Raw genomic sequence first — 25,953 nt, forward strand, 5'->3', positions numbered from 1 at the left:
CTGCTTGAAACCAGTTGTATTTTAACTCCCCCTTCATAGTTATTCTGGCTCATACCCTTATTCTGGTTTCTACACAAGTTCAACAGCAAGACAGTATTTTCAAGCTCAGAATTGTTGAAAGAGAGAAAGATAACTCTGGTATTTCTGAAACTAAAAAGCAACCAATTGAAAACCTGTTAAGAACTTACCACTAAAATGAAGCTGTGAGCAAGTGCACAGAGAATGAATGATGTTGATGACAAGACCATGAGTGGAAGCTCTGAGAGAAAGGGGTCCTGTGGCCACCAACAAAGTAACCACATGAAAGAGGTAGGGGAGATGTGCAGCCACATCCAGAGAATTGTTGAAGGACAGCATCAGCATGTAGCGTGCTAGAATGGCAATATCATCCCACATCAGGTGCTGTTCCAGCGTAGGAGTTGGAGACAGACAAGTCTTGTCAATTATTTTGCACATCCTTCCAATCACCTGAAAAGAGAGCAACCATCTTGCTTTTATGAAACAAAGAGCAGAGCTCAAAATTTCAGTAGAAGCAGTTACAAATCAACATTAGAGTTATTCTTCTGGGTTTTTTCATTATTGCTGAGTCATCAGAAAGCATCTCAGTGCTACGCTGTTATCTAAAGGTGAAATTACTGTTCAAGAGGCAAGGAGGGAACTCACTTTGCTTGAAACCAATTTTACATTTCCAGAAGCAAGCGCTACCGCTGTGTCTGCCATAACCTCAGCTTTAATGGATCCTAAGCCCCCTGTGGCACTAGTTTTGATGAAACTGTCCAGCACTACGTCAAGAAGATCTGTAATCTGGTAGAGAAAAAAAAGCCTTTCTTACTGTTTGGTTAACATAATTTTTCTACAGTAAACAATCTCCTGAATGAGTAATCATTACATTTTTTCAGTTGAAGGTGCACAGCTATCGTAAGTGTAAGCGACAGTCCTAGTGATCTGACATCTTTCTGGAAAAAGCCCATTGAAATATTAGAACTGCAAAATGAACTGCATCAGATCAAAATGCTTCACAACTGCAGAAGAACTATGATACGGTATCGTTTTTATTTTGCTCTCTGCTTCAAAGCACAGCTATTCATAAAATGCTGCACTTTGCACTTACTGAGAAGAAACTGGATTTGAGGTGGAAAAGAACCTCAAAAAACACTTCTGGGAAACAAGCAAGGTCTTATCTGTCAGAAACTTTATCCTCATGTAAGTGATTGAAAACACTATAATCTGCTTATGAACAAATTACAAGAAATCGTGCATAATTTATACCTGTCCAAGACTTCCCCATATTTTAGCCTGAATAGAAGGGTACATCTGTTTTTCATTTATTGTCATTGTTATAAGCTTATCAAGAATAGCAGTGACTCGCTGGCGCTTCGCGTCGTCGTTGTGTTTGCAGAATCGAACCAGATTGGACAGCCAGGGAGTCATGTACTCCAGACAGAGATGTTTCAGTTCAATACCTGAAATAAAAACTCACTTTGTAACAAAAGATTGCTGTTGGTGTCTCTGAACAGGTAAATAATTATTTGCAAGCACTACCCTTTCATTTTCCTGCTAAAGTAACGACTATCAGATCTGAGCAAATAATACCCTAGAATACAGCTTTCATAAGGAGCACACTGTTAATAATAACATCCAATAAACATCTGTAAGAATCTAGCAAGGAGATTTTGACATTTTAGTATCTTAAGACATGTGACAAAGATGTGTACGCTTAGTATGAAGTGGGACTAAAGAAAATTTCTCTTTAATCTTAAGAATGTATTCCAAACTGCTTCCAGCAGTAAAATCAGAGCTGTTTTATGTCTGCAAAACAGAGATAACAAAAGCAGAATGGTAGAACCAGACAGGAGATATCATCAATCTGAAAGGCTTAAATTTGAAAGACACAAACTGTTTTCTTCAGGTATCTGCTAGAACTCAAAACTTCACCAAGATCTTTTTTTCTTGTTCTCTACATTCTTAATTCTGGTGAATCAAAAACAGTGTGATAGAGATCTGATCACCAGATTACTCCCTGTACAAAACTGACAGGGGTACGAAACAAATAATTTGTGCTGTGATCACACTGAGTAATTGTCTAGATAAATGAGATGGCTGGTGAAAGCTAGAAAGACTGGGCTCAGGCTGCTTTATTTCTTTCTATAATATCTGCTTCCTTTTTTTCCATGCAGAAAGAAAAGGGTACATTCAAGAGTGTAAATCAAAGTACTGTTGGAGTTTCTGCTCCAACAGATGCCCCCCCAGGTCACAACATTGGCTTTTGAGGATGACACAGCTTCACAGAAACACAGAATTATCAGATTAAACTTGATTGTTAAGAAACAAATATAAACGGGTCATCTTAAAAACATCCAAATCAGTTCTAGGAAGCATTAGTAACAAAGTTGCTGTGATTCAGTAACATGAGGAAGTCTGTTAAACTTGACAGCTTAAATCCTTTCATGTTCACAGTTAGTAGTGAGGAACACCAGCGTTACTTACTCGATTTGCTAAATCCTGAAATACACTCTTCCAAGAACTCTAAGGTAAGGTGTGGCTCATTAGCTGCAAGAGTCTTACTAATTGACACAATAAAGAGCGTGTTGTTGGCAGGAATACATAGACCTGAAGTTTCCAGTAACTGGCCCTCAATCTTTAAATTAAAGGTACAGGTTAAGGCACACAGAAGATTATAGGCAGCAGACCTGTAAACAAAGCAAGCAATGTGATTTGTAATAGTCTTCCTGTCTGTTTTGAAATACACACATTACACTGAGACATCACAGCAATGGCAGTCACATTTCCAAAACCAAATCAATATTGTTATATAATGTATTATATTTAAAACCTGAGCTGCTTTTCTGCATCAGTTAAGGTTCAGAGACAACATTTGCCTCGGACAAATGAATTAAATTACTCCTTTGTTTTAAGCTGTTTCTGATGAAGTTACAGAGTATGCTGGAAGAATTTGGTACTAGACTTCTCAGAAGAGCATCCAGTTCCAGGAAATGTGAGGTATTTCCAAATGCACCTGAGTGGCTGAGAGGCAGGAGCCGAGGGCCACAGTCTGACAGTGAGCAAGGACTCATTTTTGGAGGCTCTGCAAGGGACAGCTATTAAGCAAGAAGTTCAGCACCAAGCCAATCAAATGTACCCAATAAATACATATTGCAAACCAAACTTTTCCTTACAAAGGGAAATTAATTTAAAAGATCAGTACCGCAAACTGGGGTCTGAGCTTCCCAAGTTGAGCAATGCTATGTTCAGCAGTGTTCCAGGAACATCCTTAGGGCGAATTTTAGTGTGCTGTGGGATGGAGTCTGGTTGTGACAGCTCCCACCGTGTCCGTATGTGAATAATGGACCTCACAATAGCTTCACACTCCTGATGCATGAAGGTGAGCGGTGTTCCCTGGTTGGCAATCGTCAGTGTAAACTGATTCTCATCAACAAGACATATTTCCTCAATCTCAGAGGCGTAGTATATGTCATTTAAAAACACTGTCTGTCCCAGGACTCTCGTTCGTTCTGCTGATGTCACTTGCACAGCTGTTGATCCAACCTTAGAAAGAGAATCAAAAAATGGTTGAGCACTTGCTGTTAATGATACAAAGAGACAAGTCTGACATTTCTATCTGACCAAGATACATGTATGAAATTGTATGAAATAATACTGTGTTGTGAGACAGAGAAGAAAATTAAAAGACAGCAGAAACGCATTTAAAATCTTATCAAAATAGAACAATTCACTAATAAAGCATGAAAATACTTACTTTAATAGACACTTTGGTGTCTTTGTGAGCCAACTTGAGGGCATTGTGAAATACTTTCAAGTCCTCTTCCAAAGCTAAAGTAGCTGCTGGAAGTTTCTGCTGGTCATGTTCAATGTGCTCCGCCAGCTTTCCTGGAGAGTCTATGAAAATCAGCCTTTTGCTTCCTTTCAAACCTGTCAAGAGTCTTTCGTGGTATTTGGTGTATTCTCTGACCCAAGAATTACAGTTATAAATAAAAACTGCTGAGACATTTTCATAAGCAAAGCCTGGAAAAACTACAAACCATTTAGAAAGAAAGTCAGTTTTAAAGCGATTACTGGGGCCAGCATGTGTGAGGTCCACCACAATTTCATATGGCTTTGCGTAGTATGGCTTCAGAGTTAGCAGGACGTGGTATATCAGTAAATCTCCATTGATCTGGCCAGTCTTGAAACTGTAAGAAAACATGACAGACACTGTTGGCTTTGCCTTCTAGACCCATAACAAAACATTTCAGTGGTGCGTCACACACACTGCTACACTAAAACAGATTGCTATTTACACAGCCCCAAAAATGTCAAACTCAAAGCAATGACACTGGACTGGCATCCATAGCCTAAATTCTGTCACGACTCATATTCCAACCAAGTTCAGCCCAGTATGCTACAGCTTGGTTTGGATTCATTCATTTTGAAGTGCCACACCACTTCCCACAGCCATGAAGTCTCTGGACAGCCAGGAGGCTGATCCAGCACCTCCAACCAAAGGAAAAGTAAAATCCACACTGCTGAGGAAGAGTGCACTGATTGGCTCAAAGCCAATGCAAGTTAAGGGTTTCTTTGAAAAAAGGTGTAAAGTATCACCCCAAACTCTATTTTTATTACTTTTTATATTTTAAACACATTTCTACAGGTTCATATTATACCTACTTTTATAAGTAGAAATAAATTATTTAAATAGTCTTGGTTAAGACTAATTAAACACTTACATACCATTTTTTTCAGCTCATTTTGTCTGCTAAATACTGCAGCAAGCACAACAATGTACTCTAATGCTTGGTGGATGGTTTCTAAGAACGGTTGGTCCTTTGAGTAGTACAGAGGACACATCTGTGAAATAATTCTTACCTGAAAAGCATGCAGGAACTATAAAAATATTAAGAACCCTTTGCTGTCATTCAGTGCTTTGCTGAATGTTATGAGATCGAACAGAGCATCTGTCTGAACCAAGTTTTCAGAGTTAGTACAGCAGATAAAATTCTACTAGAAAGGATTAAAAAGCAAACTTTGCAGTAGTTTTTGAACTTTTAAAGACTCGTGCTTGTTCTGAGCTAGCATCAACTCAACTCTTTCAAAGCAAGACAACAGGCTACGGAAACATCTGCTAAGCACTGCAAGCACAAGTCATTTTGATCTCAGAGGGACACTGCTCCTGGTAACAGCTGAGTTACACCTGAGCACAGGATAACAAAGGAGATACCCATCACAAATGTAAAGTATTTATCTGTCTGCCCGAGAGACTTTTTTTCCTGTGTTACTTCCTGTTACTCAGAAAGCTAATTTGGGCAAGTTGGTGTTTTTCCCCCTCTAAGATGTCATGGCATAGTCGTTTAGAAGAAAAAAAAAAGAAGAAAAAAAGAAGGAAGTGGGTCATCACTGTGGTTTTAGTTCTCCACTTAGAATACAGGACATGTAATTTCAGTTACAGATTTGCTTAAAAAAAAAAAAAAAAAAAAACCAACAAAACCCAGCACTGTCCAAGTCTACTTGCTTCATGTTAATGGACGTTTGCATCCCAAGAGCAAATACACACACAGAGAAATCTTACTGTTAATGGACTAAATATCAAAACACCAACTTTCTTTTGACTGCACCACAGAAAGGTAAGTGCACATTTTCCTTCTACTTTCAGTTCCACTTGAAAGTTTCCTAGATTTTGTAGGAAATTATACATGAAAGTAAGTTTGACTTTTTTTGTTTAAGTACAACTCCACCAGTAACAACAGTTAACAATCAATCTCTGCCTGATTTAAGGAATCTGATAAACAATTGCTTTCAGTGATGCTAGAAGTTGTTCACAATCAGACTAAAGAAATAACAGCAGTCTACACTGCTCTGTAGTTCCTCTTACTGCGGACTGACACTGTTACTCTGCACTGACAGAGGACCCTATCAATACCTGGGCACAAATTGCTGAGTTAAAGAAAAACAGAAAAAGCTACGTAATGATCAGTCCCTTTGCTAACATGATTATAACTGAAGCCTTTACAATACTAGTTTCTTTATTTTTAAGAAAAGCATATTGGTCCAAATAAACATTCGTACAGCTGCAGATCTCGGGCAGTAAGGATTGGAGTGCATCTGCACTGGAAAATGCACCTCATTTCTGCACGTCATGTAGAAACTTTGTGAAATGCCCTGCTTCCCTCCACCCCCAAAAAGGTTGTGCTGTTGCTGCTTTTCCTCCTTTTTGAAGACTGCAACAAGGCGTTCCCCAGTAACTGTTACCTCAGGAAGATAAATATTGTACCCAGGCTGTAGCTGATTACTAAGATGGTTTCTAATTCAAACTTAACAATAAGGACTCAGAGCAGTTTAGTTTGAAGTGCGAATTGCAAAGAAAGATACAAATATATCCTCCTCTCCTCTGCCTCATGAGCAGCCACCCACCATCTCACCCTGCTCCCATCCCAGGCCTATCACGCCCTTCCCTTCCCTGGGGGGCTCCAGGAGTATGAAAGATGTCATTTGGATATTGAAAAGACAGGCAAGCTTAGCTCTCTGATTTTTGAGTGTGAACACATTAAGTTCTCTGGTAGATAAGCTAAATTTCAACTATGGCAAAAGCAAATTTATTTCTGGTACATTTCCAAGTTACCAAAACCTAGAAACATACAGATGTGCTTTGTTACCTTTAAAGTAACAGCTGCAAGAAGAAACACATTTCTACAAACAGCACCATTAGTGTCAGTCATCCTTGATAGCATTTATACATGAACAAGATGTAAACTACAGCACTTGGAGGAAACATTTCATTCTGTTAACAGAGACAGGGAGCACAACAACCAGCCATAAGACCTGAGCCTGTCTCACACACATAAACCTGAGAAGACTCGGCACAGGCATGATGCAGTAACTTCCCTCTCTCATCAGCATCACTCTGAGGTTGTCCTGTTTGTCTCTGATTCATGGTGCGAATCTGAATATTACCCTAATGTAGAGCAGAGCATAATACTAATGGTAATCGGCACAATTTCAGAGGTTTTAAAGGAAATATCAAATCTGAAGTGTGTTTGTGATAAACAGTCTCTTGTACAATAAACCAGATATTAGAGAACAAAGATCTTCCTAGGGATTTATGAAATACTCCAGACATCCGTGATAAGAAATGAAACGATTAGAACAAGTTACTGCTGCCATTTACAGGAATGTTTTCATTTAAGGTCTCTGCTTGGCCATCTGTACAAGCACAGTTACTTCTCCCATATTTGGGGAAACACGGTGAAGCAGAAAGCGGTACTCTGTAGGTTTTACATGGGTGCCTCCCTTCCCCATTTAAAAGCAGAAGTGATGAACTTAAAGATGGTTAGCTCTAAAGAGGAGGAACTACAGCAGTCTGTATCGACACCCACAAATCACGGAGCACTCAGCAGAAAACACTTTCCTCTCTTTGCTTCATGTTCTTTTTTCATCTTCATACACATCACACATAAACCTCCAAACACTGGAATTCAGCGCTGTAGGAGCTGAAGTCCAAGACCACCAATTCAGTCAGGATTCCAAGCAGTTGAGTGCACCCTTCCACACATGGCAAGCACGAGGCCAAGTTACAACACACTGCTGATCAGAAAAGCTGCTGGCTGCTAAACCCGACAAGCTGATTCAAACCTCTAAGAACTAGCATTGCGACTTCGTAACACCAGAATTTCTATTTTTGTAGGTGACTGAAGATGAAGACAAAGAGACATGGCAAACCACATTCTGCTTTCCCTCTTGGGATAATCTTTTCATTGTGTTTGCAATTAAGTGCAAACCATACTGACTATCCTGTGGTTACCAATGAAATCTGGTATCCAAACTGCCAAAACCTAACTTGTAGTCAGAACACAACAGAAGCCAACACAAAATCTCCTGCAGGCATTGATTTTAACGACAAACCAACACCCACTGCTGAAATGCTGACAGCCACCCCCCAGTCTTTATCTTCAACAACGGGCCCGAACTCCTCATCTTCCTCTGCCCAAAGTGTTCCTGACACTGGAGGACCTAAGAATACCAGCACACCCAAGATCCCCATGACAAAAGAAACATGTGAAGACAATAAGTTTCTTACACTGATTTGCTTTGTTATAATAGCAGCCCTTGTACTCATCTGCACCTTCCTGTTTCTGTCAACTGTTGTAATAGCAAATAAACTGTCCTATGTCAAAAAAGCTCAACAAGGAAAACGTCGGCCCAGGAGCAATGGCGATATTCTGGCTACCAACAGCTTCTGGCCAACTGCAGCAGGAACGTGGCAGAGGATACCTAAGGAGACAACTGGAACTGATGTGGTAATGCAGGACTTGCTATCAGAGAGAGATGCTGCAATCCAATTGAGAACCCAAGATGAATCCACTGAGAGTCACGTTAAAGACACAGATAATAAACATGAAAACAAAGAAACAATGTCACACAAAAGCATTTTTACCAATTTTGTAGTTGAGATTTAGTCAACTAAAAACACCTTCAGCTTTTACATTTTATACTGGATTAACATGAGACAGAAACTTAGCTTTCAAGAAACAACACACACTGTAACATGGGAAAGCTAAACCTTCAGGTTTCTCATTTTTAAAGGTAGTGGGCATGCTGTGAAAACCTGTACATCAAGAAGGGAGTAGGACTGCATTAAAGAGATTTTTAGAAGTAGCACCAGGGCTGTTTTAACTCCTTTAACCAGCAATCATGGTTGTACCATGAACCAAACAGGATAAAGCAGGACAGAACTTTGCCATTTTCAAAGATCACTGGGCGACAAAAAAAGGAAAGGACAGTTAGAAAATGCTATATTTACGCAGACTGAAGTGCTACACAGGCACTTGCTATTTTAAGAAAACCATAATTCAGTCACGACTTTGATGCCATTACTGAATCAGGAACTATTCTGTTAAAATGCCTTTCACGTTTATTCTATCAAAACTTCTTAAATCAGCTTAATGTCTTTTGAACCAGACTGAGAGCAATCATGCTTTTTGCTTTGATTTTAGCTGTAAATGTATGAAGCTTGTACTGTATGTTAAAATATAAGAACTCCTTTTTGTAATCATCAATAAACTAGAAACATCAGTAAAATGTTAAATTAATTTTAAATAAAGTTTACATTCTGTTTTTTCTCCAAGTCACGAGGGGTAAAACCACAGTATCATGGAAAAGCAGGAAAAAAGTAGAGAATCACGATCCTATCAGTGGAAAGAAGGAAAAGAAACAGTAACAAGAGTGGGATCTGCAGCCAAAAACAGGTGGAAACTGTGAGGATTGAAGGGAACTTGAGTGAGGTAAGACTCAAGAAAGTGTGTGTCATAATATCAGGATTTGCATGTGCAGCAGGAGTTGGCAACAGACTGGAAAATAGCCAGCACAGCCAGCAAAGCACAGCAGCAGGCATGGGACATGGAATAGCTATAGTGGAAGGCACAAGAATACACTTGCAAAATGCTGTGAGGATAGACATACACGTTTCTTTGGCAGGCCAAAACACTCAAGGAGACAAAAAAGTAGTTTGGGTTATGATACGGAAAAGAGACAGCAGAAAAACAACTGCTTAGAGCACGCAGTCCTCCTTTAATGGTGGCAACAGGCACCAACACTGTCCAGACAGAAAAGCAAAGTGGGGAAGGGGAGGCAGAGGAAGGGTGAGATCTGCAGCTGCCTGTAACACAGCTACCTGAAGGAAGATGTGCAAGTCAGCACCTCGTGATCAGAAGTGCTCTATGACTCACTGTAGCGAGCCTACGATTGCATTTCCATTAATAACAATGATAGCTCATCAAAACCACCACTGAATTTTTATTAGTAAAAATGAAATCCAATCCAAAGTTACTTCTGTGTCATTCAAAAAAATTTGTAAGCACAATTATTTTCAGCAAGGACTGGAAAACAAGCATTCATGAATTCCTACATAACAGACACATACCCAACAAAGGCCACCTAAATATTTGAGTTTTACAAACACAATTGAACGGAAAAGTTTGCTTTTAAGTCATGCAAACCTTGAGCTAAGCTTCTTAGTAATCCTCCTACCCTTGACACTTCCTGCAGCAAGTGTTGGTAAACTTCCTCTTTAGCTGCAGAAACTTGCTTCAACGTGAGGCAAGCCATTTCAGAGCTGCTCGACTGCTAGCACAGCCTGTCCTCTTAAGGCTTCAAACGAAAAATAAGAGAATGCTTGCTTGACAGAAGACAAAGGTAAGAATCAAATTCAAAATGTAAAGACTTAATATTTGCATTATTTATTTTTAAATGATCTGCACTTTGTACAGCACTTCCTAAGCCAATTCAAAGTTCCTGCAGTATTTGGAAGATGCAGACATTCCATCCAGTTCCTAAGGTGTTGCCACTGTGAACTATCATGAACTCTACACATATGCACCATTTCAATATATTTTAAAACAGAATATATTTTTGAGCAGAAGAAAAGAAAATGGGGTCCTTTTTATCTGTTTTAAATCTTACGTTTAGATAGTGATCTCTAGAAGCATTAATCTGCTGCTCATGCATGTTTGCATCGTTGCATCTGAAATTAACTTTTATAGTTACGCATACTGAGGTTCCAGGTGCAGCTTCACAAGAGCAGCGTGATCACAAATTATCTCAAAACACACAAAGTAACTTCAGGTAAAATCACAATAGGTGTCTGTATTTTAATGATTTGCATCACACAGAAATTCAGAAACCTGAACTCCGAGCAGCACAGGAAAAAAAGTCTGCTCCATCCCAACTTCCTACCGTTAACACAAACCTCCTTCGTTACAAAACCTTCCCCGGTGCAGGTGTTTTTTTACAAAGACAGTTAAATGTTGGAGTTCTGTACCATTATAGTTGCAATATTTGGAAACTTTTGCAGAATTATTGCACTCTAACCTTAACTGTGCAAGTGAGGGAAGAACAGGAAATAGACCTTAAAGAACCTTTCACCCAGGTCTCAGCTTATCTCTAGGCTTCTCTCTCAGTCCTTCAGGTAATAAAGTAGGGCAATTTTCTTTACTCTTGTTTGTCAGTACTGCTGTGAGTGTTTCGTATTTCATTTCACATCCATAATCATTTCTGTGACAGATAAAAGCTATTTTGAAACACACTTTGCACTTCTCACCAAACACCTTTTTCAGAGAAGGTGGAAAACAAAAAAAACCCACAATGATATTGATATCAGAGACAAAGCTGTCAACCATACAAATGACAATAAGCATGCAAGTTCAATCTGGCCTATTTGTTTTAGACTCTAAATATAAAATTGTCTGGTATCAGTAGTGTCACTTCAGGTTCAATTTAATGTGTTTTACTTTATTCTTGATGTAGGAGGAGACGTACTTAAACAGACTGCAGGAAAATGGTCAGCAACGCAGTAATATTGCTTCTCTTCTGTGGAGAAATTTGGAAATCACTTTCCACTGAAATACCTTCAAATGTTTCCACAAGTGAAAGCATCGTGCATGCCAGCACCAGCAGCCCGGCAGAGGACAGATCTACCACGTACCAACTGCAAACAACCGGCCCCAGCATGCAGAAGCCTGCAGGAGCGCTGACTGCTGCGACAACACTGCCACAGCTGCCCGAACCACACATAGAGCCCACCAACGGGAGCTGGGTGGCAGCAATGATAATGGGCATTGTTCTGGTTGGTATGGTAATTGCTATTAGTATGATTGTTATATGGAGATGCTGCAAGAAGCCATTGCTAGCCGATTCAAACTGGGCAGGTCAGTCTCCATTTGCAGACGGAGACACTCCAGATACCTTTGTGGACTCCGGCCAGGCTACCAAGCGTTTGTCAGTTTTATTTATGTTGCCTTGGAAATTAAGAGAAGAAGCATCCGTACAGCACGACCCTCCCGCATCAGAGAAACCACCCAACGGCGCGGCCAGCAACGCCCGCAGGCAGCAGCCCGCAGCAGAGCACAGCTGCTCCGCCACCGACCCCGCTGCAGCAGCGGCTCCCGGCCCAGAAGCAGCGAGCCCAGAGCAGGTGCTGCACCCACAGCCTGCCGAGGGCCTCGAGCTGCCGCCTCCCCCTGCGTGGCTCACTGAGCTCACTGAGCCGGCCGAGCAGCACGCCGCGGATCCCGGCCAGCAAGAGGAACTTCACTCGGAAGTGAAGGAACCGTATCCCCCACCGCCCCAGCTAATTACCGAAGAGATCTGTGAACCTCCGCCACGGCCAGAACAGCCTCAGTAGACTGTGCCAAAATAACTTTCCAAAACGCTTCTCATTTTTCTTAAATGAAGCACTCTTCAAGTAACTGAGTAATGGAGAAGTTGACACAGGCAAGAACAGTGAAACCACAGCACGAGCAACAGCTCCCCGGCATTTCTCAACTTCAGCTTTCACAAAAGGGAAGAATCCCTTACTGCCTGCAACAAATCTTGGCAGAATACAGCACGCCTGGTGCCACTGCACGGCCTAATAGTGACGCCACTGTGCAGATAACAAATGATTCCCGATTTTGGAGTCTGCAGAAAACTGCGTGTACCTCTGTGTTCAGCACATGCAACACACAGATGGATGTGCACAGTGAAACTTTAGAGGGGCTCAGAGCTTCTTGCAAAGGTTTGTTCTATTAGACTACGTAAATGAACGCAATGAATTCAAGTTAATTTTAATAAAGCTTTCTAATTCGAAGATGTTTTGGTTGCTTAAAGCATAACAGAGTTATTTGCTTAGATACAAAGCTTCTAATTCAAAACAGTCTAAATGCTCTGGCATGCATACATACAGACTGCCTCATACAGAGGTCTGTTTTCTGCGTCAGATGGAGGAGCCACTTGGGAACAGAGGATGACAGGTATTTAAAGCAAATCCCTCAGCAGCCAGCAGTCCAGATCAAAGACCGATGAAATGCATACTGTAAAAACTCTCATTATTTTGTTTTATTTTTCAGTAGTATAGTAGGGTATTTTTGATAGTGTAGTGGCTGTGAAAAAGAGGATATGACTCCAAACACATGAAAAACAAAAAGGTGGTGTTTTACCCAGATGCTGGTTTTGGTGGATGAAACAAACAGTTCACAGAACATCCAGACAGACAACTATCAGAATTAGCTGCACATGTTTACTAATTTCTTCCTTTTTTCCTCTCAAGCAGGATTTTCAGAATGGATTCAATGTAATTAATCTTTAAAAATTGGTTTAAGGTTGTCTGGATTGCAGGTTCCTTTAACTCCAGGTGCCCAGGTTGGCCCATTCTTTCTGGGCCTCAAGTACGAGATAAGTTCGCTATCCTGTCCAGAACCATGCATTTTTATTTTAACTATTTGATGGTAAATTGAAGGGAATTCTCAGAGGTAAATTACAAGCATGTATATTTTACTGGCATTTAATGCCTAGATTTGTAGAAAGAAGCTGCTAGATACTAATGCTAGGTTTCCATGACGTCTCTGCAAAATGACAAAGAACTTGCAGCTTTGAGTTTGCTGGGGGAGGGAACATGTTTGGATGTCACATAGGCCACCTGTTCATACCTGCTACAATGGACATTCCATTCCAACCACATTCTGGTTGCTCAAAGACTTTGAGGCTTTATGCATTGCACCATGTTAAAATATATGCATATATTTTGTATGTGACAAACGTGTGCATTACAAACTATGCATACCCTTGCCATATTGTTTGGAGCAAAGCAGATAAAGATTTCCTTAGAAAGCGGTAAATTCCTGCAGTATGTGCTGCTGGGTATAAACCCAACAACACAGAGACAACCTGATCCAAGCAGCACAAAACCAAGGATTTTTAAATTAGGAAAAGATATTCTGGCAGGGTAGCTTAAGTAAGCTCGAGATAGGAAACCTAAATTAACACTAACCCTTCTTACTGGAACAGAGACTAAATGAAAGCAGAAAAGAGCACAATTCACAGGACTTCTAGAATAGAAACATTTAAATGGGTTCATACACTAAGCTAAGAAAATTTTATATGTAATGTTTTGATGCAGAATCGCGGCTACAAATACATAAAGAAGTTAACTGATTCAAATTAGAAAACCCAACTATTTTATTGAATATGTATGCTTTGCAATAAATTTGAGTCAGCACCAGCGACAGCTCTGCAGTCCTCCAATGTAGTGCAGATCAGGTGGTTGCAGAGCCCCAGCTAGCAGCAATACGATGCAGCTGAAGAGGCAAGCACAATCCACAGACAGCAACTGTAGCTACTCTCTAGAACAAGACGACCTCTAAGCTTAAATCTTTCACAGAAATAATGTGCTGATATTGCAGAAGACATTACGGTAAGTTTGTGTTTTCTGTTTTTAATCACAAAACCTACTACAAAAGTAGAGACAGAAATAAGAACGAAATTATTAGTTGATGAGAGATGCTTGCACCAGGAATTTGCTGCAGTGTCAGAGATTTCTTACTAACATTAATTCAGCTTTCAAACATGTGTTAGCTTTGGGAATGTAACTGACACGATAATAAGGAAAAGTACTAATGTGCATGTTACTATGAATGCAGAATTTGGGTTTCCAACTAAATTCCTAACCAATTTAAGATGTATTTTAAGCAATTCTACTTAAGTAAATAGCATGCCTGTATGGGGGGTTCTGCTACATTACTGCAGAGATTTGTAAAGCAGATCCAGTTGACAGCCATTTTTTCATCCTGTATAAAAGAACACATTATTCCAAACATAATATAGGCTTGAAATCACTAAAAACAAGAAGCAGACATTGTATAACGTTTGGAAGAGACTTGCATTTTCGGAAGAAAGCCCTCATTTGAGCTTGAGGGGGAAAGGCAGATGAAAAAACAAGTCTCGTTCTGCCAGACAACATGACAGGCTCTGAAGGGATGCTTTGTAAAGTCTCTCTTGAACAATTACAAAAAGGACCGTGCCACAAAGGGGTTTATTGATATTTTTACTTAATTTCTGCTGCAACTAATCACTGCAAAGACAGCCCTTACAAATAAATAAAATACATTACATGGATTTAAAGGGTGTCATTTTTGTATATTTATTTTTAGGCAGCAATGGAACACCAGATACTGAAAGCATCTACCTGCCTGCTGGTCTTTCTATTTTTCATACCCACTGTTCTGGGTATCTGTCCTTCTATCTGTACATGCTCAGGAAACAACAGGAACGTGGACTGCTCAGGCAGAAACTTAACAGTATTGCCACACGGACTCCAAGACAACATTACATATTTAAATCTGTCATTTAACCAGTTCGTAGATCTCGATCATCAGCTGACGAGATTCAGCAATTTAAGGACTCTTGATATTTCAAATAATTGGCTCAAGAATGTTCCTGCTCATCTGCCCAAGTCCTTGTGGGAATTGTATGCCATAAATAACAACATTAAAGTCCTTCAGAAACTTGACACAGCTTACCAGTGGAACCTTAAAGTGCTGGATGTTTCCAGGAATATGGTGGAAAGAGCTGTTTTGATCAACAACACACTGAGCAGTCTCAAGTTTCTCAACCTCAGCAGCAACAAACTTTGGACAGTTCCAACCAACATGCCCTACAACATAGAGACAGTGGATCTATCCAATAACTTCTTGTCTCAGATACTTCCAGGAACGCTGGTGAGATTACAGCACCTCACAAGTCTCTACCTACACAACAACAAGTTCACATACATTCCTGACAAAGCTTTTGATCAGCTCTTTCAGCTGCAGGTAGTAACACTATACAACAACCCGTGGTCCTGCAGCGATGAACAAAATATCTCTTATTTGCTTAAATGGGTGCAGGGCACCACTGCCACGGTGCGAGGGGCTCCCTGCGCCGACCAGTCCACGCTGTGGGCCAACATCACACCGACCTCCGCCGCCGCGCCAGATGCCAGCTTCATGATTAAAGGAATGAAGGCAGCAGACATTGCTGCCTCTCCAGCGGCAGCTGAACCGACCCACATGACAAAAATGCATAAACTATTTAAAGCAAAGGAAGTTACTACCTTGGCTTCGTTAAGCCAGACAGTACTGTTCACGAGCACAGAGCGGCCCGTGCTCCTCTACCCCGAAGAGCTGACGACCAGGAAGGTCAGCGCTTACGAAGCGGCTGCCACACACAGCATCCACATTAAAGATTCAACCGATGTGAACTCAAGCCTGACTCATTCAACGGGATCATCCACCACTCCAATGACTCTTAGTATTACCAGTGGAATGCCAACAAACTACTCCAGAATGCCTCAAAGCACAACCACTACCTTAAGGAGAGAGGAAGCCACTACCAGCGCTCTGAACACTGACGTGCCCTCCAAAGCGAGCGCCTGCGAGATATGCTTGTTTTATGCTGTAATGCTTAATGCAGTGGCAGTGCTTATTGGTAGGAGCTCTGAGGTTACTCCTGTGACACGTAGCTGGGGGGGAGGCATCCAGGTCAAACAGCAAATCAAGACACGACAAGTCTGAAGCCCTGACTGATCTAAAGAAAATAACAGTTCCTAAAGAAGTGCAGACTAATGTCTCGATACTAAGCTGCTACTTATTTTAATATGTCTTAATTGAGTAAAATTAACCTATGCTCTTGTTTTTTAAAATGTGCTTATTTTGTATTTAAATTTTTAATTTTACTTGCACAGAATTTTAAGTACTGATTGTATTATTTTGTCACTAAACAACTGGAAAAAAAAGAAGTCCTGTATCATATCTGCATTGTCTTGCTTGATTTGCTGGTGAGAAATTCTTGTACTATAGCAGCACAGATTCTTTGTAAGTTATGATGCCATGCATAAGGAAGGGAAAATGTAAAGAAACTAAACTTAGCTGTTTCGCTAATCAGAAGTAATTCTTGAGAAAAATCGCTAGCATGTATATCTATGTTTGCTTCATATGTACTAGGATATTTTAAATACAAAGAACAACCATTCTGAATTTAGGAATTAAATATGACAATGCCACCATGTCCATCTACTAAGAGGGGCTTAACTGAGAAGCTAACACGGTCCAGCTTCAGCATGGGAAGAGTGGTAGGGGCTGATCTCTCTTTTTGCTCTGCCTTGACTTAGAATTGTAGGCAAGTTATTCCTTGCTCTCCATAATAGAAAACAAAAAAAGATAGAAGTAGAGGAAAACGCGACACGTTCAATGCCATGACACTCTCCAATAACACGGGCTTTAATCTACATACATTAACAAAACCAAACAGCTTAACTTACAATCAAACATCTGAAATACTTCAACAAAATTCGTCCAGAATTCTTCAAACTACTTTTTGATCAAAATAAAATAAAATATTGGCCAGTTTCAAATGCAAGTTATGTAACACATCAATGGAGCAGTTTAAAGCTCTCATTTAAACAATTCCTGAATCTTGTGACTTAATTCAAGCCATGGCAATGAACATGCCCAAGGCCTTCCAATGATGAGCACGAATGCTGTTCTTGACATCCGCGCCATCAGCAAGTAGAAGTAGATGCACGCATGGTTCTGACCACTGCAGGAAAATTACGTGGCAAAGGTACTTGCTATACTACTGATGAAGTTTTGCAAACAGCATGAAATGAAAACTGAAGAACAAGTTAATTGTAAGAGTATTATTCACTTAATATTGCAAATCTTTATTCAATATTTTCCAAGCATTTCAGGCCATTTAATTTCCAGTTATTGTAGCACAAAGGTGCCACAAAATCTAGACAACCTCAATACCAAGACTGCAGTCCTTTACCTATTTCTCCTAGGTATCACTCAAGGCTGCAGATGATTTATAACCACTGGGTATCAGAAAAATCACAACTTTCCAATTGTGAACTGTATTTCTATAATCAGAAATGTGTTTTAATTTCTAACAGTACTGTAAATGTTGCACAATGAATTTGTACAGTTATTTCATTGGCACTTAAGTAAAAATAAAGCTATGTTTGTATTGAAATGAACTAGTGACAGTGTTTCTTTTCACTATTATCTTGCAGACAGGTAACTGTACAGAACAGATGCTATTTTATTACACAGATCTATTCCAAGCGGGCATTTGGCTCAGTCTTTATGTCTTACGGAGAAAAACTATGGTATGATCAAATAGTACTATTTGGTTACTCAAATTTCCCTAACACTGTTTATTAATAAGCTGCTGAAATAGTGATAATAGCCTGCCCTTCTGCTTCTTACCATTTAGAACTTGCAAACCCCTCAGACCAATGTCTACCCACCAGAGAAAGCACTCCTTTTTTCATCTTAAAAAAAAAAAAGAAAATTATATATATAGGGGGGGGGGGGGGGGAAATCACAGATGTGATGGAAGTGAGATGGCACTCCCTTCGAACTCCAGGGCCATGCTCTATATCCAAAACTTGCCCTTGGTAGATGCAAGCAAAGAGGGCTTCTCAGTCAGACTGCCTTCAATAGGCAGATTAAATTTGGATTCCCTTGTATTTTTCTGGAATACAAATGAGTTGATAACAGAGCACAAGTAGGCAGGCAGTGTGGGAGGCAGGCACCTGTTGCTTGGCAACAGCACAGTCAGATTGAAATAAAATCAACACGCATGGCTGTGAGCGCTGCAGAACAGCTTGCTGTGCTTCTAACAGGCAGGGCACTCAGTCCACGATAAATATAAATACCATAATCCGTCCTCAGGAAATTCTTTGTTTCAAAATAACTAACACTTCAATATAACATTCAATATCTTTTTGAAAATGCTGCTGTCTTTATCTGTTGGCTGCTCCAGACGTGATCCAGCACGCCTTGATGGAGAAACACGTTTGCTTTCAGAAGGCTAAAATTGCTGCACGGGCAGCTGCAGTGTGAAACAACTCTGAGGTTTCTGTTCCCATGATTCCTATTAATTAGTCTGAGATAGCAGCTTTAAAACTTAATGGCAGTACTTCAGGATCAATATATACTGAGGTATTGATCACTGTAGTAACAGAGCAAGGATTAAAGACAGAGAGCACTGGCTTTGGAAGTCTGGTTGTTACCCAGGGAACAAAACACAGAGAAAAAAAAAGGCAGAAGAGATTAAATTTCACAGCACAAGAGGATATCAACTGATCCAGATATGTCAGAGAAATGACTCAACAATGCCCTAGCAACAAGGCTTTAAGCTAAAAAAGAAAACCTGCCTGCTGCAAGCCCTCAGATGTACTGGCAGCTCAGACCTGAACAGCCTTTCCACATTTCACACCTCCAAACATGACATCTGGCTCAGAACCGTGAGCTCAACACCCCAGAGGAACACCTCCCAGCCATGTCCCCATTCGTAGAGACAGCGCAGAGAAGACGTCCCACCTGCTAGGTTTGAACAGCAGCCTTGCAGAAAGAAACCACAGGCTTACATAGCAGCCCAAGAGAAGTAGTAATAAAAAGGGTGATAAAGGCAATAAATAGTAACTGGCATGACAAATAGCTGCCATCCAGCCTCATAATCCACATTCTGCTTTATTCTGGCCCATTACCAATTTGCCCAAACCTGGACAGATTTCTCCCAAACCCCTGTATACAACGTTCACACACAGAGCTGGCCCCTTAATCAAGGAGCATCAGACATCCAAATCACAATCACCATTTAATGACACTAAAGATCATACGTTTTCTCAGATAAAGCAAGCAGAAGCTGAATAAATTCCAAGTGTTCAGAGTTTGCTTCACTTATCTATTGGTGTTCACTACGCATCTCACTTGAAGAAAGGTAGAAAAAGTCTTATTTCAACAGGCTCACTCACACCGAAATTAACTATGCCAGGGTACAACAGCAATTTTAAATATATTTCAACAGAAATCATATTTATTCAAATATAATGGAAGCATATTTTTATTTTTGTTGTCATACAGTCAATATAACTTCCATAAGATATGGAGGAGGGCAGAGAGAACAAGTTCCAACCCATTTTCCTCAACAAAAGGATTGGTTATCTTGAAAACCTGAAGTATTTCTGAAAGTACACATTTTGCTTTTTTCCATCCTAAAGAGACTGCTTTTCCTCACAGTGGATACATGCACGAGTCTCAGAGAAGCAGTTTCCAAAATGCCTTTGACAGAACTGAAGGAAGGAGCAATAAATGCAGGTAGGAGTTGAGGTCTGCAATGACCCAGCTGACCCTTCTAACTTGCCACAGACGGATGACAACTTTTCAAGCTTATTCAATTACAGCAGTGAACAAACACAAGAACTGGGAGAAAAATCAGAGTTTCCAAACATCCATTTTTATTCCTGTATTTCCAATGTCAGTTTTTTTTTGGTTTTTTTTTTTTTTTTCTATTGAGAGCAGCACAACTAGTTTAGAAGGGGTCTGAACATAATACATCCTATAGTCCTTAAAATTCTACTGACATTCAGGTTAGTGACGCTGTCTTAAACAACCTGCAGGCTTTAAAAAACAAATTTATTTGAGCTGAACCATGCTGTCCCAAGAACACCATACCCTTTTTGGAGCTTATGCAGAAACAAACTTCAAAATTGCGTATCTTTGGGTTATTCTAAGTGTTCACAACAAGCTAGTCACCTACATGATGGAGCAATTAAAAATGGGTCCTTAGCTGAACTTTTGTAACTATGTGTGAACTTAGTTGCAGGAGCCTCCAGGGAAAAAAAAGAAACTTAGTTTCAGTCCTGGCACTGGATACACTCATTTTACTGCCAACTCTGTATCACAGCTCAACCTCTCAGGCATCATTCATGTTTTCTCTACCACCTAGCATAGACGCAGCGCTCAAACATAAGGTTTGATTTTCCCAAGTAAAAATAAAGGAAAATGAAAGGCTTACTTACTTACATTTTCTTATATAGTTTCTAATTCAGAACAATAAATTGTTGAAAAACAGTGCAGAGAGAAGTGGGAAAGAAAACAAAATTTATGTAGTGACTGCTTCTTTACGTTTAGTATTCCTTTGATTGGCATAGGCTTACGTATTCATTAAGTATACAAGAAACTTGGGCACTCTGCTCTCAATCCACGGTCTACTTCCACACAGATGAGCTATGTCACACTTCCTTTTTTCTCCACCTTATGATCACCTTACCCAAACGACCATTTACATAAATTGTTTAATACAAACAGAATATGCCACCAAGAAATGCCTTCCTCAGCTCGCCACGTGCACTCAGAGGCTCTGCTGACAGTTCACAACACCATTACCTGGAAGAGGCCTCACAGAGAGCAGCAGGCCACAGCCACCAGCTTGGGCACCACAAAAGCTGCTCAGCCTCACGTCAACAAACAGGAGCACCATCGCTCTGACTGCGCACCTGCTAACATGGTACAGCAAGCAAGCACCCCACTGCCAGCACACAAACACCCCAGCAGCAGCAGAAGCAGCAAACAGTGTGTCAGGAGCAGTGCTGGGCAGCTATGTTGGCATGGCTCTGTACCCACCAGCACCAGCAAAAATCACATTGCAATAGCAGCAGAAGCACAACCATGAACCCTAGGGGCACCAAAAGGCAAAGCAACAATCCGACCACAGCAGCATCCACAAGACCTGACAGCATGGGTGGTACCATGTGGACACGAGGTCCCAGCAGCAGCACTGGGGTACACCAAAGGCACCACCAACGCTGCCCAGAGGAAAAAGGCACCAGCAGCGAGCTCAGTGACACAGCCTCTCGCATGGCTGTGAGCACGACGACTCTCCTCTCGTTAACAAGTCTGTGCTCAGTACTTAAAATCATTCTCAGTTTCTATGGATACTGCTTTGAACATGCTGTCCTCACAGATCCACAGATCTTAAAAGGTCATTATTTAATAACTGAATTAAAATACCAAGTTTCATTCACATTCTTACTGTAGTAGCACCTTTGCAGCCTTATTTCATTTGAATTAAACACAGATCTAAACAGAGAGAATTACTACTTGTTTGATCATAAACTGACTAATATTAACCTTGGGATATTCTTCCTAAATTCGGTATTGCAGCATGCTACTTGTTATGAATAACTGAAGCAACACTATGGTGTTCACTGTATACAAACCTTCCAAGTACTTGTATTACTCTTTAAAATGGGATACAGGGTTTCTCAAAAAAATCCACATCTCACATTTAACTTGTTATTCATCATACTTCATAATGTGAAGATGTTATAATCACTGATAAAGGCTTAACAGTAATGTGGTTGAAGGGTAAATAGCAATGTGGTTTATTTCAAACAGTGAAAAAATAAATAAAATTCATTTAAAGTTTCAGGTATATTCCTACAGGCACCTACACAGCCCAGGGTATAAGAGCTACAACAGTTCTAATTTAATTCCAAATCACAGTTCAAAAATACGGTCTCCAAAATTTAGCAGATAAGCCACTTTCAGAGTCCTGGTTGTGTCACTTCACATACACACTTGATACTTTTGATTTTGCATGTTTATTTTAGACAGGGTAGGCGAAAGATTCCTTACCGCCGAGCAATGTAGTAGAAAACAGGATTGCCAGCTTTAGATGTCCCAGCCTGGTAGAAAATATTTAACGTTTTCAATGCTTTGAACTCTTCTTTTTCATGCACCTGATGCCTAAGAAGTAGAACATGACATCAACTTTTCACAACTGCCTTACAAAAAACAAACTAGCAAAACCCAAACCCTCTATTTGCATCTTTAAACAGAAGTATTAAGTTCATAAAATCTTGAACCTTTGTTAAATCACAAAAGCTACCAAGGTTTCTCATTTATTAAAATCTACTTACAACCATAGCAGGTGCGTGTGAAGCCAACTTTTTGAACACTCCTTCAGAATGAAAGCTGCAGGCTTAATAACTACATATGTTACTCAACATGCTGAAGACTGAAAGCTCATAATAATCTCATTACCTTGTCATAAATTCTTCAAATTTCGAACTGGTGAGATTTAAACTGGACCAATGTGTATCTGCCACAGGTTTGTGCTCAGGTGGACCCAGATAGGCAAGAAGAGTAGCCATTTTGTCAAAAGGTCGTCTTCCAACAGCTTTGTGGTCCCTAGAAACAGCAAATTTCTTAAAGATAGACCTTTCTTTACTCAGTAATTCTTGTAGTGTTTTGCCCAATATCCTCCCTTGTCTTGAAGAAGCTATATTTTCTTTTTTAGAGTTTGAAATTTTTTTTTTTTTTTCTAAGAGGAATAATGAGAAAAATGCATTACATGTTATTTCTACAAACCACATGACAGACATTGAGATATAACTACGTAAATGCACAGAAAGCTGGCAGTAAAGAAGCCAAACGCTTCAGACCCTTTCCCAGTAATGGGCTGTAAGTAAGGAAAGAAAAAACTAAAAAAAGAAGTTCCCAAAGGTAAGACTTCCATCAATGAAATTCTTCTCAATATTAACCACAAAAACATCTGATTCCAAATTCCAAATGTTCATTCCCAATTAGCAGTTCCTTTCATAGCATTCCTAAGCCTTACCTATTACTGGAAAGGTACTGGCCAATTTTCTCCTGATTGTTCCACAACAACCGGTGCAAAGCAAGAACATTGCCATCGCTGATGAAAGACAGGCTGTGATTGACGGTGTCACTCGCTGGGCAATCGGACGCAATATCAAGGAAAAACCTAGAGATCAAAACCAGTGATTGCCATAAACATATTAGGGAAATCTGTCACGTAGGCACGAGTTAAAAGGCCATAAGAACGCATCTCTGCTTACAGTTTACACAATAAAGATCCTTTGCAGAAGTTCCCAAAGGACCTACCTTCGAGCTGCATCAAAATTGCTTTTTACAAAGTCGTTAAAAGGCCTCATATGTTCTTCTTTTGTAAACAGGACATGGTTGGCAATACTCTGAAGTATCTAAACAGCAATAAAGAACAGGTAAGGGTGCAGAAAGGCCTAATGTCAAAACTGCTACGATAGCCAGCATAACTTCACTACCAGAAATACCTATCTTAAGTTGCTGTGAAACCTCAAAACAAAACAAAAAGCCACACAAGACAACTAAGTTGAAGTATCTTCTTTTACATTATAATAAATATTAGGATAAGACTTCACTTAGACAGGCATAAAGGCAATATATGCTTATTTAAAGAAAATCACCATTTCTCAACATTAAAAACACACGCAGGTCACAGAAGTACAGAACCATTAAACTACCAATCTTGAGACTCAAGACAGGGGGAAAAAAAAGGTCACTTCTTTAGAACTTGTATGAACTTAATCAATATCAGCATATCCTCTGTACTCTGGAAATAACGTTGTTTTCAAATAAGGTTATGACGTGTAAAAGCAGCAAGCTGCAGTTCAAATATGATCTCCGCCGCTCAAAAATACGTTTAACTAAATGTTCCTCACATCACTCCACTGAAGAAGAGAATTATTTCAGGTAGAATATGAAATATGGCCAAATAAAGAGAGAAGCTGATTCACCTTTGACATCAGTTTCAGTCCCCTCTCAATTCTGGGCGGAGGCTTTTTATCTAAAATCCCTGCTTCGTACGGGGAGACGATCGCAGGGTTGATGAACCGCAGGAACATGGCGCTTCCAACCGCCCCAATGCTGTTCTGAGGAAATCGCTGACTAACAACCTACAAAGCATTATAAATAATGTATTTGCATTAAAGGGAAAGCAACTGCAGGAAAGTCTCGCATGGCAGTCCCACATTATGTATTCTTTCCATAGTAGCGAAGCTCAACAAGTCTGAGTAGGATTCTCTTGCCTTGATAGGTCTTGCATTGCACGACAATCAAGAAAGAGAAGGAAGGCAGAGAAAGGGAGAGATGGCTGTGCAGACACAGGCTAGGTTTACTTCAGCTTTCATACAAACTTCCTCACTGGGGTCAATTTCTAAACACAAAACTCCAAGTTACTGACTACTTAAGGCATTTGTCTACTTGTCATTGGCTTATGTTTGTATTCAAGCATGCAGTATTCCAAAGAAACACAGATAATTCTTTTTAGATTCTTAGGTCTTTTCACTTCTATTTTCAAGGTCCTCTCCATCAATAGGAAACAAAGTTTCAGGAATAACCTGAATTTGAGGGAAGGAGATATTTGTTGAAATACTCTCCATCTCCATCGTATCTCATCAGATTTGTCAAAGAAGGAAACACAGAATGGTCCAAAGCTGAGTGGGCAATGTCATAAAAAAATTCAATATTTATACACATTTTTGTAAAACTAACAGCTAATAATAATAAATCTGATTCTATGTTTCCACATAACAAAATCAGCAGTTTCATACGCAAAGTTAAATTGTTTGCATAGAACACAAACACTCCCCAGTTTCCCATACTTCAAACAAAAACCAGAGCAATCTCCAATCATGCTTCTTAAAACAGATAAAGCCATTAGCACATACATAACATATCAAGAATCACTATGGTTCAGTAGCAACTGCATTCATAGTTATCTTGGGAATCATTTATTGATAATACGTTCTTGTAAATTATTAGTTTGCAGAGAGATTTTCTATTTCCACACGTTACTGTTCTGCCCAGCTACTGCAAAATGTAAGGGAGTATTTAATAAAAGCCCAAATTTTCATTCTACTCAGTTTTGTTCTTACATTATGTTTTGAAGTCACTGTTAAAGAAAAGGGTAAGCCTCAGCTTTTAATGACACCACTTCATCACAATTTCCAGTAAGTCAGTTGCAATGGGAAATCTGCTTGTCTTCTCTAAGTAAATACAAATGCTAAATTTTATTGCTTACTCACAAGGCAAACAAACAAAAATATCCGAAATAAGTCATGGGAGCTTTTTTTTCCTCCAGCAATTCATCAGTTAACTGTTCTTCCGGCAGGATGCAAGCTGAAGTCGTTACCTACTAAAGCATTACAACAACTAAACAGACTCAGATTTTCCCCAAAACCAAAGAAAACACTTTCCTTCTCTATTTTTTTTTAATTTGAAGATGGCAAAGGTAGAGGAATCAGAATATTACATACTAAGAAGTAATGTTAAAAATGTCTTTTTGTTTACTCAGATAGGCACACAGAGAATATTTTAAATATAACTTAATTCCAGTGTTAATTGAAATGAAAGCTATTTTGTGCCAGAATTAGTAGAATGATTTCACAGTGAGTTCAAACAGACTAAAGTGAAGATGTTTTGAACAAACAGCAAAAGATTTCTGTTGTGGGTTGAAAGAAATGGCTAGTAAAAAGGTCTC

The 25,953-nt window shown here is 39.8% G+C and overlaps 4 protein-coding genes across 6 annotated transcripts in view; 3 read left to right on the top strand and 1 right to left on the bottom strand.

Moving 5' to 3' along the window:
- NF1 (neurofibromin 1) overlaps window positions 1-25,953 on the bottom strand; it is a gene marked incomplete at both ends in the record, with an annotated part of 75,522 nt that overhangs the window by 13,529 nt on the left and 36,040 nt on the right. For all 3 annotated transcript variants that reach the window (XM_079544993.1, XM_079544992.1, XM_079544991.1), the window contains 11 exons: window positions 189-468; window positions 664-804; window positions 1,270-1,463; window positions 2,488-2,690; window positions 3,206-3,546; window positions 3,758-4,190; window positions 22,266-22,376; window positions 22,674-22,820; window positions 23,251-23,397; window positions 23,538-23,635; window positions 24,209-24,367. In XM_079544993.1, coding sequence (XP_079401119.1) covers window positions 189-468; window positions 664-804; window positions 1,270-1,463; window positions 2,488-2,690; window positions 3,206-3,546; window positions 3,758-4,190; window positions 22,266-22,376; window positions 22,674-22,820; window positions 23,251-23,397; window positions 23,538-23,635; window positions 24,209-24,367 — 2,254 coding nt within the window. The remainder of the gene's footprint in view (window positions 1-188; window positions 469-663; window positions 805-1,269; window positions 1,464-2,487; window positions 2,691-3,205; window positions 3,547-3,757; window positions 4,191-22,265; window positions 22,377-22,673; window positions 22,821-23,250; window positions 23,398-23,537; window positions 23,636-24,208; window positions 24,368-25,953) is intronic.
- On the top strand, window positions 7,686-8,447 carry EVI2A (ecotropic viral integration site 2A; the record flags this gene model as incomplete). The annotated part of the gene is made up of 1 exon (XM_079545124.1): window positions 7,686-8,447. One exon carries the CDS (start codon window positions 7,686-7,688, stop codon window positions 8,445-8,447), a length of 762 nt encoding a protein of 253 aa, XP_079401250.1.
- EVI2B (ecotropic viral integration site 2B) lies at window positions 11,324-12,169 on the top strand (the record flags this gene model as incomplete). Its single annotated transcript, XM_079545007.1, has 1 exon — window positions 11,324-12,169. One exon carries the CDS (start codon window positions 11,324-11,326, stop codon window positions 12,167-12,169), a length of 846 nt encoding a protein of 281 aa, XP_079401133.1.
- On the top strand, window positions 14,958-16,352 carry OMG (oligodendrocyte myelin glycoprotein; the record flags this gene model as incomplete). The annotated part of the gene is made up of 1 exon (XM_079545085.1): window positions 14,958-16,352. One exon carries the CDS (start codon window positions 14,958-14,960, stop codon window positions 16,350-16,352), a length of 1,395 nt encoding a protein of 464 aa, XP_079401211.1.

The sequence above is a fragment of the Tetrao urogallus genome, assembly GCF_951394365.1.
Source record: "Tetrao urogallus genome assembly, chromosome: 20".
In the NCBI taxonomy this organism is placed as follows: Eukaryota; Metazoa; Chordata; class Aves; order Galliformes; family Phasianidae; genus Tetrao; species Tetrao urogallus.